This window comes from Sinohyriopsis cumingii, chromosome 9, assembly GCF_028554795.1.
Source record: "Sinohyriopsis cumingii isolate HCF-2022 chromosome 9, ASM2855479v2, whole genome shotgun sequence".
NCBI classification, from domain to species: Eukaryota; Metazoa; Mollusca; class Bivalvia; order Unionida; family Unionidae; genus Sinohyriopsis; species Sinohyriopsis cumingii.
The window spans coordinates 4,079,372-4,094,291 of record NC_142969.1 but is presented as its reverse complement, the minus strand read 5'-3'; the positions used below and the strand labels follow the sequence as shown (position 1 = coordinate 4,094,291).

Below are 14,920 nucleotides of genomic sequence, written 5' to 3'. Positions count from 1 at the left end.
GATGGTCAGTCCAAATTCCTTACATGCATGGGAGAGGCAGCATACCAGCTGCTGGAGTCCATCTTCCGTGTGTGATGTCAAGGCTGCATCGTCGGCAAAGAGCAATTCACGAATGAGTACCTCTGTGACTTTAGTCTTAGCACGGAGACGGGCGATGTTGAACAGCTTGCCGTCAGCCCTGGTATGGATGTACACTCCCTCGATGCAGTCCTTGAATGCGTACTGGAGAAGCATGGAGAAGAAGATGGCAAAGAGCGTCGGTGCAAGGACACAGCCTTGTTTGACTCCGCTAACGACTGGGAATGCTTCAGATGTTGCGCCATTGAAGCACACTGTGCTGTGCATGTTCTCGTGGAACGACATAATGACAGCAAGCAGACGTGGGGGGCAGCCGATCTTCTGCAGGAGTCTGAAGAGTCCAATCCGACTAACCATGTCAAACGCCTTCGTCAGGTCTATGAAGGCAATGTAGAGGGGCATCCGCTGCTCGCGACACTTCTCCTGCAGCTGACGTAGTGAGAAGATCATGTCTACAGTTGACCTGCCGGCTCGAAATCCACACTGGGATTCTGGGTAGACGCGGGAGGCTAGGATCTGCAAGCGTGCCAAGGCAACACGGGCGAAGGCCTTTCCGACGATGCTGAGGAGGGAGATGCCCCGATAGTTGTTGCAGTCGCTACGGTCTCCTTTGTTTTTGTACAAAGTGACGATGTTGGCATCACGCATGTCCTGTGGGATGTATCCCTGTTCCCAGCAAAGGCAGAGGAGTGTGTGTAGGGGCTGGAGCAGTGCTGGTTTTCCGCTCTTGAGGACTTCAGGCGGAATGCCGTCGCTTCCAGGAGCCTTCCCACAGGCAAGGCAATCGATGGCTTTTCCGAGCTCTTCCAGGGTGGGCTGTGTGTCTAGCTCCTCCATGACAGGCAGGTCTGGAATGGCATCCAGGGCAGTTCCAGTGACATTGTTTTGGGTTGCATATAGCTCAAGATAGTGCTCAACCCATCGCTGCAGTTGTTTCCCCTGGTCTGTGATGACTTCGCCCGTCTTGGACTTGAGGGGGGCGGTCTTGTAGCTGGGGGGGGGGGGCCTGTCGCTTTTTTGATACCCTCATACATTCCTCTTGTATCCCCGGTGTCAGCAGCTGTCTGTATACTGTTGCAAAGGTTCAGCCAGTAGGTGTTGGCACAGCGGCGGGCGGTCTTCTGGGCGTTATTCCTTGCAATCCTGAGGGCTTGTAGTGTTCTGGGGCTAGGTGCAGCCTTGTATGCCAGAACGGCTTTCCTCTTTGCCTCAGTCACGGGCTCCATCTCCTCCCAGTTTGCCTCATACCAGTCGACATTCTTTCGCTCCCTCTTCCCGTAAGCTGTGATGGCTGATTTGTACACAGAGTCACGGATATGGGACCACTTGGAATCAATGGTGTCATCAGGTGTCACTTTGGTGAGGGCTTCCTTCAGTTTGCTGATGAACTGCTGTGTTTTCTCTGGGTTGCTTGCACAGCAGGTGTTGATACGTGGGTGACCCTTCTTCTTGGCGTGGTGCAGCTTCTTGGGTAATATTCGCACCTTGCTGGCCACGAGGGAATGGTCCGTGTCACAATCGGCACTGTGGTAGCTGCGGGTAAGCAGGACACTGGCCAGTTCTGCACGCCTGGTGATGACGAGGTCTAGCTGGTGCCAGTGGCGTGAACGTGGGTGTCTCCACGACACCTGGTGGATCTCCTTGCATTTGAAGAAAGTGTTTGTCACACATAGGCTGTGGGAGCAGCACATCTCCAGCAGTCGCTGACCATTCTCGTTGATCTTGCCCCTTCCGTAAAAACCGAGAGAGGTGGACCAGGCCTCATGGTCAGCTCCCACTCTAGCATTGAAGTCTCCTAGTAAGTAAAGGCTTTCATTGTTGGGGATACTGGATATTGCCTGATCCAGAGCCTCATAAAACTTGTCTTTCTCCTCGTAGGTGGAGTAGAGGGTTGGGGCGTACACACTGAAGATGTTGACCGGGCCTAAGGATGTTGACAGCCGGAGGGCAAGGATTCTCTCAGTACCTGATGATGGAGGTTCAATGAAGGCGATTAGCGTGTTCTTGACGGCAAAGCCTACACCATGCTGCCTAGGTTCATCCAAGGGCTTCCCCTGCCAAAAGAATGTGTAATTGGCTTCCCTGCTGGTGCCGCTGTCAGCCAGTCGGGTCTCCTGGAGGCAGGCAATGTCGATGTTCAGTCGGGAGAGTTCTCTGTCAATGACGGCAGTCTTCCGTGCATCGTCGATCTGCTGTAGGTCAGTGGTCAATCCAGGGCACATGGTCCTGATGTTCCAGGTTGCAAAACGAAGAGTTGGAGTCTTTTTATTTCTTCTTTTAGTCTTTCCTGGTGCAGAGTTTTGTGGCCCACTTATCGAGATGGTTCTCTGAGCTCCACGCACCCAGTGAAGCAGGCAGGCCATGGCGGGCAGCACCTTACTGACTGGGGGCTGCCCAGCTTGAGGCGGACGGTAGCTGTCCAGTGAGACCTGATGATCTCTCCCACCGTCAGAAGTAACCCCTGGCGCCAAGCTCTACGCCAATCGAGCTTTGACTTAGAACCGGTAAACTGCTACTTCTCGTGTTGTGCCGACGCCGTACGACGACGCTGGAGTGTCCTCTCCAGTGGAGCTATGAAGCCTGGGCAGGGTGGTATGGAGAATCAACTGTTGCCCATGCAGCAGATCCCCCCTCTCCACGCAGCTGGTGTGCCCAAGGGAACGACGAATGCCGATACAGCTTGGCACCAACGGCGTCGCAGGAGTTGCCGGAATGACGTTGAAGTTAATATCATACCGCCTTAGGGACTCCATCTCCGGATTTTCTGTCGGGGTTTACTCCCTTAGCCTTTCCCATGAGTGGGTATAGCCACAAGGCAGCAGAGGTTTGGAATCGGAGTTTTCCTTCTCCTAGATGAGCTACCATCCAAGGTTTACGAGTCCCATCTACCCGAAGCAACTGGTTTTAAGGCGCCAGTGGGCCGCCTTCACCCCTTCTCCTGTTAGTAGAAAACATGGTCTGCCGGGCTTCAAATCTAAGCCACTCGCGAAGGCCAGGAGCTGGATTTTAGTTGACAGAGGCAGTAGGAGACGCAGGCCGTATGGGGCATTTTGGAGGATTGGGGCGCTTGTCTCCCAGTCCCACCCCGGGCAATGTCAACCTTAGACCACAATACGATAACTATGTAATACTCTTTTGTTGTATATATGTAGCGGATATCGTAATGCAGTCACCATAATAAAGTACCAAAAATACCATAAATTCAATGCCTAATAGACCTAAACTATAAACATGTACGGCTCAACATTAATGGTGCATTATGAACTTGGACTGCTTCTTCCAACAGTTCCCTGGTGTAAATATACTCTAAACCTATTTCCACAAAACTGAGCAAATATATATCTGCATAGACGCATTAGCATACATATCATCAAAAGGCGTTTGCCTGTTTGCAAACGAGCCAAAGCAATAAACAAAAGAGCTTTGGATAACTTTTAGATGATGTAGCAGTACGTTTGGGAAGTAATAGATAGTTTACCATTTTAATGTCTATTGATGAATCATTAAGGAGAATAGCATATTATCAATGTCATAAATACCCAATGACAAGCGTATCTGTTTAGGTCGAAAGTCTTTCAGTTCTACTGAAGACATCATGAATTATATTTTAAAAATGCACTACTGCTATTGTTTGACCTATGTAAGTATCACCTTTTCCAAGCATTCCTCTATAATGTCACTCCCGTGTTCAACTTCGTACTCCTTCTGTAGACACGTATCATCCCTCAAGCGTCGTTGCTGCTACAAAAACCCGACAGAATTAAAAACATAGTTGCTGAACAGGTTAATATGTGCATTCATGGTCTGAAATATTGATTTTCTACCTCTTGAAGAACATACCTATATTTTATAAAGTAAACTATTGTCTTACAATTATGCGTTTAACAAATGTATGAATAACTGTGATATCAAAATGATGTATAAATTAAAATATTACAATCAAATGTTGCGATAGACTATTACATTTATGACTTCTGTATTTGTATGTTTTCAATACTTGTATGACCTCCACAATTATATGTGTTCACAGCACGTTCATATGTGTATTATATTACTCAGGTGTAATTAGGTCACATATTAATGCTGTCCAATAACAAACACAAAACTTCGAGCAAATTAAATAAGTATATCTTAGAAGGATCTTGAATTGAATATGCCAAATTATTTAATTTGATAGTAAGGCAATCGAGAGTTTCATGGTAAATGTTCCAGTGTGTTTTGGCTAAGAGCTATTATACCGTTTCGCAAATATGAAACCGTTTATTTTCATTTTAGTAAGAAATATGATTAAGAGAATATCCTTTATATAATTCCATGGAAAATAACTGCACTTTAATATTTTGATTCAGGATCTGAAGGATTCCTACGAGATTATCATGACAATATGCGTCCAATGAATCAGTTCGAAAGAACATTGCCACACTAAACTCATGACTGGGATGTTTATTAAACTGACATTTATGACAATTTAATAATATGATGCATAACCATTATGCACTAAATACGTTATATTTCCTCAATGGTGTACATGACTAGAATCAAAATTAGTTATTCAGAAAAACAATCAGTGAATAACTATTGTATACTGTCTCTTTGTAGTTCTCTTAGGGTTAAATAACCCTATTTCCTTCCGCAGCTTTTTATGTATGCTTTGAACAAAGCTTGCGCACATAACCTAGCCTCTGATAAATGAGATAAATGAATTCACTCTAGGATATCTGCCGATTTTCGCTCGTCCACACTGATCGATATCTCGCCATGTTATTTTCCGTAAGCTTGCGCCATACGTTTGGATTCATATCGGCAAGAACTAAAATCATTGTGCTCAAATATTACCAGTCACTCTCGATTCAGTTTAGCATACGTTGATTTGTCTATCATATATAGGTAATAAACTCGTCTTCTAACCGTTTAATCCAAGGATACGTTAAGTCTACACTTCATGTATATTTTTAGTCCTAATGTTCTATTCGACAACAGTTGCATAGTTAAGTGTAGTGAGGAACATTGTTATGTCTTCATCACCAGATCATTACCACTGTAAACTGGTGGGCATGGAATTTAATATGTTTAACAGGCTAAATGATATTTGAAACTGGATGCTACCGTTTTATGACTGTTCTAGCCAACTCTCCTTAATCTCTGCTTGATTTCAAAAAAAGGTTTTTGATAAGAGCCTGCTTTATTACCTTAGTTGCATTATGTTTGACGGTTGATGCGGGACTATTTAAAATCTACAGGTATTGATTATTTTAAAATATGATTTCAATGGATTTATATTTATTTGGCCGCATTCTGTTTGAAGCTAGAATATAGAGACTGATGGAGAGTGGATATAAGCATAACTTTAGTCCCCTCTCAAGAGTGGAGATAACATATATGCACAGTTGCGTGATCAAGGTAAATTGCACGCCTACCAGACGAACATAAACTATATTAAGAGGTTTAAAGTGGTTACAGCAATACTGAGTATACCATTCACCCGTGCATCCAGATGACCAATATGACTTCAGTTTGCTTAAGTTACACTCATCAATTCAGGACTAGGTATGGTAAAAGATAGACAGACAGATGGACAGTGGGTATTAAACTATTCCCGCTCAAGCATATCCATGCAAAATAACTCTATAAGTGCATGATCAGTTCATATGACATGTGGATCGCAAGTATAGAGACTTTATTTGCAATTAAGATAAAACTAGGTGAACAAGCCAATTTATATTTCACTCTTTCGTGTCTATATCATGCAGGTAGGACAATATATCAGTAGAAGATAATTACACATCTTATAATTTTACTTAACGTTCAGATTAATCCATTTACGGACATTGTTTTCTGGAAATGAGATTGCATCTGATTATCATAACTAGATTTTACTCTTAACAATTTGTTGCCGCGGTAGAGCTTATTAAGCTTTATGTATATATGCGCTATAAAACACAACAAAATTATGCAACCTGTGCAACTGCAAAACATGAATTATATCGTGGAAACATTAGAAATATGTATATTAAAGCACACCTTGTTTTCTGTTGGAGTATCATACGACATTGGCCTTGTACCAGTCTCTGTCGTGCGAAGTTTGTTTGAACCACTGCCTACGCCATGCCCATTATTTGTTTCTGTTGTGAGTGGCAATTCTTTAAAGGTTGCTTTGGCTTCTAGAAGTACGAAAAGAAGTGCAACACCAAGTTATGATGCTATTGTAGCTGTTGCAATACTGCGTTATGTTCGCTAGATGATTTAGACGGAATGTGTTGATAATGCTGTTAAATAATATCCATCACAATAAAACTTTGTTCACATTGTTTGATTATATCATGTCATATAGTCAAGTACAAAATAAGGCACATAGTCAGAACGTAAACAAATGTTATGTTTTAACATCTAAATGAATTATTCATAAAAAAGATCAGAGGAAGTGAAACATAAATCAATATAATGATCTGCCATGTATTTCAAATATTGGTATGACTGCTGGCCAGCAAAAATGTTTAAATTGCATTGTATATAGCAATGCTAACACTGGAAGGCAATATATGACCATATGATTCAAAATGTTTCGTGCAAATATTTACTATGACAGTTCTTATGGAAAAGGCGGTTTTGTCTGATATTTCAGTTGTCAAAGAAAACTAAGTCTTTTTCAATGATGGCAGCTGTGCTGCTTATAGATACAACGATATTGATAGGGAATGTTGTTATGAAATTTAGGCGAGTAGTCGATACTTTAATATACAGTATTGATGTTGATTATTTATAATATATTATATTTTCTTGAGACGTACAGTAACATACATCGTTTTAAACAAGTGGCAGCGCTCCAATTTACTACCGAGTGGGTTGCATTTTTGCGTAAAGATGCAGAGCTGCTATCAAGCTATTATGATTTAGCATCTTTCAAATATAAATGGATACTTAAATTTTTAGGTTGGTTGCCCAATGTCTGCTAAAGCTTAATAGGTACCTAGATGGCTGGTCTCAAGGACAAAAGTGATGACTCCAGCCATTTAACAAAGTGCTAAGAGTATCTTGCTCAATATTGAGAAAAATGGATATTAATGTGTTTATGCTTAGTAGTTTAATTTAATTTGCTGCTTTATATTTCTGTGCATGTGACTTCTTAAAAATTGTGATAGAAAGTGTGGTTGGCTTCACCTTTTCTTTAACGTGACCTACACTATTTTAAATTAACATTCTGAGTACCATATCATCCTTTGTGTCGGTTTTTCATTTCAACAAGCAATGCAGTTCAGTTGTAATATAATATATTTACGTGTTTTGATAGATTTGAGTACACTAATTAAAACATTCAAATACAAAGATAAATACAATGCCTTTATAGTTATTGCCAATTATCTTGAGTATTGTATATTCGATGTTACTATTCTAAGCACGATCATAGGATATTAAAATTGTGCTGAATGCGATTTCATAATTCAGTAGAGATTAATGAGTATTTTTCATTCTTTTGGTATTATTTGGCTAATTGATCTGATACGTTGGGTCTTTATGCGAATGTTGCGAACATCATAAATTATGTGGTATACACATTAAATTCTACCAATTGTCCCATCTCTTCCTATTTCGCCCCTAATATAAGGTTATATCTGCTATTTCACATATAAATATAAATACGGCGTTGACCCGTAATGACAGGGTAGCCATTACAACATTTAGAACAGAAAATACCGTATTATAACCCGATACCTTTCTTATATACAGCTGTCTGACCAGACCGATCCTTCCCAAAACCTCTGAATTTATCAGTCAGTTGTTTCACTGAGAGTTCATCTGAAGGCTGTTTAGGAATGGCATCTGTGAAGTTTTTGTCCGTCATCTGCATAAGTCAGAGGGTACATTTAATGTGTTATTGCAGTGAACTTGTATTTTCATTACACTGTGTATATATTTAGCATGTGCCCCTCCTCACAATTTCACTTAACTATTAAACAAAATATTTTTCCTCCAACTATTCTTTAAAGATTGTCTGGTTTGTACGTTTTAAGGGTACTATTATTCCTAGGATATGGGAGGTCAATGTCTTTCCCAAGGAAACGCTAAGATAGCCGACTATGGCAGTGCTGTTGATTTGCAAAAAGTCGATGACAAGTATTACAAACAGAAATTATTTTCAACAACAGATTATTAAAAGTCTTTTTTAACTAGACATACTCACCTATGGATCTCCGGAAATGCATAAACGGAGGATTATTACTGTAAAAGCAGTTGAAAAAGGTGTGATCGGAATAAACGGAATTTATACAGGTAATTCATGAAGGTTTGGGGCACTATACTCAATTTATTTTCTCTGTGTCTGGGTAATTTATATTCGTTTATCACATTGGGGATCTCGCTAATACATAATACAAATGTGAATAAAAAATGACACTCAAGAAGCAGGCTGAGCAAAAAAGACGCAGTAGGATCACCCTATTCTGTGCAAAGTGATCTCTACATGTAATTTATTTATTCGAGGAATTATTGATATAAGCCGAACTATTAAGCTTGTTTACAAGTTATCAGCAATATCGTCTAGAGAGTGGAAAGAAGCTGATCCAATCAGACGAAAATTCACATAATGATGTTTTCTTTCTCCAATATGGAACTCATCTCATCTAAGATGATGATGATTTGAGTTCGTATCGCAAACTTAGTGAACAACTGATCCGATATGTGGCCTTTAGCTAATGAGATGGAACAATATCTCATTAAAATACGTGATTGTTGTTCATTTTGTAATATTACTAAGTATGATCCAAATCCATAGTTCAAACTTAATACAAATTTCCTTCCAACCATGGTCTTCAGAGAAGTAACATACTCAGGAAATCTGATCAATCAAAGCATTTTCATGCATGGATCTCATTCATTTTTGAAAGAATATACTCTTTATATACATCTATATTCTAAATTTATTAAACATCGGATGAGGAACATGGATTATATGGAGTAAATAATGAATGTGTGTCAGACAGGCTATTGACCATACATGCAAAATAACCCCATACGTTTATTTGGCTCTTGGTCAGGTGAGTTAACAAAGATTTATAATTAACTAAATTTGAATATATAGTTGTTTGTCTTATATACATATCATATCGTTTCTAAAAGTGTCTCATAAAAACTATATACTGCTTGACAACTTCTTTATGTAGGTTGTTTGGTAAATGATGCGTTGCATACAACTGATTCTGGTACAGAGCCTGAATACAATTGATTCTGGTACAGAGCCTGAACCGCCAGCGAGGGATAAAAAAATAAGCTTGTGAAGTGATTGTCATATATATACACTATGCCAATAAAGATAACACAAGCAAGAATATGCAATAGGGATAGAACGAACAAGAGATGAATATCGGCACATAAAAGGTACTTGGATTGGTCAGTGACTTCAATCACAACTGCAATGTTTTGTCTGAACAGATCATCTTACACTGAGGACACCCACAATATTTAAATGCTGCTGAATATTTCAATAAAGGTCCTTTTCTAAGGAAATTTAATCCAGATGTAAGTTCGAAGAGAAAATATGATTTGTAAGTTTAAGCTTTAAATGATATCAAATAATGATAGACGACTGATACATGACTAAACATAACACCACTGCGCTAGATGGGCGTCTTGGTTTCAGGCAACGTGAAATTGTGATGAAAAATGAGTTTTTAGCAGCTCAGATTTGATTAACCGTCTAAGATAAAATCATATAATGATAAGGTTCGTTAATTATGTGATGTTGATTTCAGCATCGAATACAAGCTTTTTTTATAATGGGAAACCGTGTAACGTTTAAAGTTTGATGCATTATCCCTAGACACTGTTTTGGTAACACTTTGCTTAATAAGGTGTCTTTACAATTGCAAAGAGGAATTTGATTGAAAAAATGTTCAATAATTTTAATGCTTGTTTTCGTATTTGTTGTAAATGTTACAAAACTTGTTTAAAATTACCTATTTTTCAAGCACACAGCTATATGAAACAGTGTTTATACCCTGCATGTACTATTAACATGCTCATTTTATCTGATAGTGTGCTTCTCTTTTTGTTTTAATGATACCTTAAAATCCTATGACTGGCTTTCATGTGTTCTTCCTAACTTCTTTGTCTTCCTTTGGAATACAATCGAGATTATGGTTACAAATCATGTTATATAGCTATAACACCATGCATTGTGTTTATGTCACGTGTGCAGCTCCGTTGCATTAACACCAGACTGTTGTGATAAGGACAGACTGAAACAAACTAGCCCTAAAGAACTGAAACATGCAGTAATTTTGTTCTAATGGTATATACTTCCTGGTTATTCCAATTCACTCCAAAATATACGTCGTCCATTATTACAATATATTGATATAAAGTGCTAAACGGTCAAAAGCACCCTGACAAAAATTGTGTTTTAACAGCAAGCTACGATAATCAAGGCTACATAGTGAAAAGTAAATATTAATTTATTAAAAGGTAAATAAAAATACAACGTAAAAGAAAGCATTATAGATATACCCTTCCTGATATACATAAATAATGATCCCCTAAAATGAGGATTACAATGTAAAGCTGTGAAATTCTTACAAAGACATTATAATGAATAACATTCATAGTCAGTATTTAAAACACTTGGTCCAAACTTGCTATATAAACAAGCTCCTACAAAATAATCCAGGTCATATTGTCAGAGTTTATTATCTAAATGCTTCTTAATGGATTTCACATCAAACAACTTATGTTCTTTAGAACTGTCATCATTACACAAAAATATGTTTTTATGTCAATGGACCCAGGCAAAATTTGCATACTGGTCGATATTTATTTTCAAAAAGTGTGTATGTGTCATTAATATATACATAAATATATATACATACATACATACATACATACATACATACATATATATATATATATATATATATATATATATATATATATATATATATATATATATATATATATATATATATATATATATATATATATATATATATATATATATATGTATATATATTTTGTTGCCGGTCATTATAGTGGAATAAATTGGTGTCACATGAAATCAACAAAAGGTACAAAAGATATCTTATAAATAAATCGTATTCTAAATAAAAGGTAACATAAATATCTAGCAAACAAATGTAAAACAGGCTTAACGATTGTGAAGTTTAGTCTCAAAACTAGAGCGTAATACAAATTCTTCTTTTCCATTTTGCTTTTGTGGGCCCTACTATTTATCCTGTAAGAAATTGTAAACAAAGTATACAAAATCATCAGCGGCAATTAAAAGAGCAAAACACATTCAATCATGAGGCTTACAGTTTGAAGAGAAACAGATTACACGGAGAATATGTGGAACTGCTTAGTGAATGAGTTTATGAAGAAATAATGCCAAGGAATGCATATTAAATAAAACTCTAATGAAAATAGCATATAGGTTTTTTCCGCTAAATTTCGTACACAGCAACAAATATGAATTTGAAGAGATAGAATCAATAGATCCAGATAAATTAAGTTGAAAATAGTAGATAATATACGTGATTTAAATCATAAATATCATATCAATGTTAAATTTTCCATCCATACGTTTATATACATATTCATATTATTATCACAAAATGAGTACGAACGACTCGTATCAACAACATGATAAGAATCTAAATGATATTCCTTTTTCAGAAACAATTATTACATTCCTTTCCATGACAACAAACCACTGGAGAACAAAATTCTATCCGTATGAATAAAAGTATGCCTTTTCAACGTTCAGATAAAATAAATTACCACTTACATATAAAGATGTCCAAGTGAATTTCCAGGGGGACATACATGACAACTTAAGGAGAAAGGGTAAAACCTTTGACGTATTTGGAGATATATCCATGGATACATACCATGTATATTCTGTACATTCAGTTAATGCACCTGGATTAGCCAGTACAACTAGCTGATAATAAGTATACGCTCGTAATAGAAACGTGGAACGAATTATCCACTGAACTTAGACACAAATACACCGTGATATCATTCAAAGCGCTCTTAAAACGCACCAATTTCGACTGCAATAACAGAATTAAAGACCTAATAATGTTTCCCTACCTTAAATAATTTTGGCATGTTTTATGTTTTCTAATTTCATGGGTTACTTTTAGAAATCATATTATTATAAATGTTAATTTTTGATGTTGTCTAATTATGCAAAGCGCTTAGAGCTTCTAAAGATGAGGAGCTTTACAACGTCCTCATTTTCATTATTAGCAATTATTGTTAGTATTGTTATTCTTTTTCTTCTTCTTCTTCTTCTTCTTCTTCTTCTTCTTCTTCTTCTTCTTCTTCTTCTTCGTCTTATTCTTCTTCTTCTTCTTCGTCTTATCATTATTATTATTATTAGTAGTAGTAGTATTATCTTATTTTCTGATGATTTAATTAGGAACAAGAGAAGAGGTTATCATCCTACCAAACATATATGGTAAAAGAAGCAATGAGTGTTTGAAGATAAGAAAACAATAATTGAATTTCAGAGTTATTAACTGTATACGAATACATTAGTTATGTGCATAAAGCTTTGATACATTAAATACTTGTCAAAAATTTGAAGATGGCATCCAAATCGCAGGTATATATAATGAAATAAATGTTAATGTCTTTAAACGTAATTTAAGGTTTCATATAAGTTTAAAAAAGATTAGAAGTACTATATATATATATATATATATATATATATATATATATATATATATATATATATATATATATATATATATATATATATATATATATATATATATATATAATATATATATGCATAGTATTGTTAGACACCCTTTTCATCTTCTAAAGAGTCTAATTTTTTGTATCCATTACGGAACAAAATGACAGAAGATGATAAGGGCAAACAAATATCAGTGCCAAATAGTTGTACAAGGCATCTAACAAAATATAAATATGTTTCATCAAAAATCTTAGGCAAACCATACATCTATTGATTATAATGTGATGACTTAAAGCAACCACTAACCTTGCAATTGATTTCTTTAAGCTGGTGAGCAATGATGTCTTAGATATGTGGATACATGCACTGGCGTAAAGCTGTTAGATATTTAGTGCAATATGAGGAATGCTATGTTTGCTGGAACATAAATGAATGAAATGGTTACATTAAAGAGTATAATGATCATAATTTATGAATGAATGGTTTACATTGTATATCTGAATTAATTTTTTATGTAGCTATAATGGAGACTCAAATAAAGCATTGTAATTAAGTGTAAGTTGTACTTAGATATTGCAGATGCGGTGTAAGAGGCGAATAAAGCGCTAATTGGATCCCATTTTGTCCTTATATAATTCATATCCTAGTTTTTCTTCGTCAGCATGTTTCTCAATGTCTAAATATAGTTTCCGTTTGCTTTGTTTAATTTACCTTAGCTTCTATGCTATCTTTAGTTTAAATGTTGTGTGAATCTGTCTTTTTATATCTTGACTTTTTTGTTTTTTTACTAACTTTGATTCAAAACACTGGATGCTGATCCTGCCACCATATTAACAAAGGGAAGAAACACTCAACGAAATATGGCAAATATGAAATAACAGCAGATGTATGAAAATATAACATACCTTTCTGTATATTACAACTGTAAGAAAAGGGAAGTAACTCTGTAACAAATATTACAAGCATCAATAGCTGTATGTGTTTTAAAAGATAAGACCTACTACAATCATAGTTTAAGAGAAGTTAAAGTTTATTAAATAAGTAAATGATAACTTATGTTATATTAGGTACGGACCGATTTGTAAATATTATCAAAGAAATGTGACAATAGGTAAGGTTTTATATGTGTGAATAATTCATACATATTGTACAAATACAAAACGTCATTTTATACAAAAATATTGCATGGTCATGCATTTATAAATAACTCAAACATTGTTATTGGATGATTTTAATTTAGACATTGATTACTGTACATTTAATGATAAACCTTTGGATATAGATATAAAGATAACTAATTTTAAATATTTATAAATACATAAAAGTTTATTAAATAAGTAAATGATAACTTATATTATATTAGGTACGGACCGAATTGTAAATATTATAAAAGAAGAAAACTGAGTTATATTAGTCACACCAAACACTGATATACCAAATTCCCATAGGACAATCAATACGAAATAAAAGATTTTGATAATTTAATATTAAACATTATTATATGCTCAATTTTGTCTCCGTTAACTTTACATTGTCAGAATCGTTTAGTATTTTCGATATTGCACACCTTCATAATGCATTCAAGTGCATAAAGGAACCACTTTCTATCATAAACAAAGAATTGACGCAGACGCCAGCACTTTCGATTCTAGACAAATGATGTACACTCGAGTAGAAGCAGATTTACGTTCTGGTGATGAAATTTGTTTCTGAATGTTATAAAGCATATGTTACGTGGACTGTTTGATACAATGTTTCGGATTTAGGCTAGCTATACAGTAGACGCCTGAAAAGGTCCTTGCAAAAAACATACAAGTGACAAGGCATAAACTGTCTTATTTAGCTGGCAATAGGAATGGCAAAATATAAACTTAAGTTTTACTTGCTGAATTCCCTCAAAATGTACTTTATTAGTTCTGCAAATCTGAATTATATGAGCCATGTCATAGGTCCTCAATCTTGATTACACATTTCGAAATTGTAATGTAATTTCGAATATAAGTGCATGTCCATCCTCTTTACTACACCCAAAATTAAATAAGCATTAAATTCCACAGCGGCTTTGTGATAATTGCGATTGAATGACTTCATAATTTTCCCACATTATGATTTCAAACATTCCCTGACAGAAACATAAACACATTTGCA

General features: G+C 36.2%; 1 protein-coding gene across 1 annotated transcript in view; it reads right to left on the bottom strand.

Annotated features, from left to right (window-relative positions):
• Nucleotides 1-7,918, bottom strand: part of LOC149791190 (uncharacterized) — a 61,317-nt gene extending 53,399 nt beyond the window's left edge. The window contains exons 1-3 of the mRNA XM_089971316.1: nt 7,789-7,918; nt 6,100-6,239; nt 3,730-3,819 (exon numbers count right to left, since the gene is read on the bottom strand). Of these exons, the coding sequence (XP_089827442.1) occupies nt 3,730-3,819; nt 6,100-6,239; nt 7,789-7,918 (360 nt within the window). The remainder of the gene's footprint in view (nt 1-3,729; nt 3,820-6,099; nt 6,240-7,788) is intronic.
• Between the last annotated feature and the right edge of the window lie 7,002 nt (nt 7,919-14,920).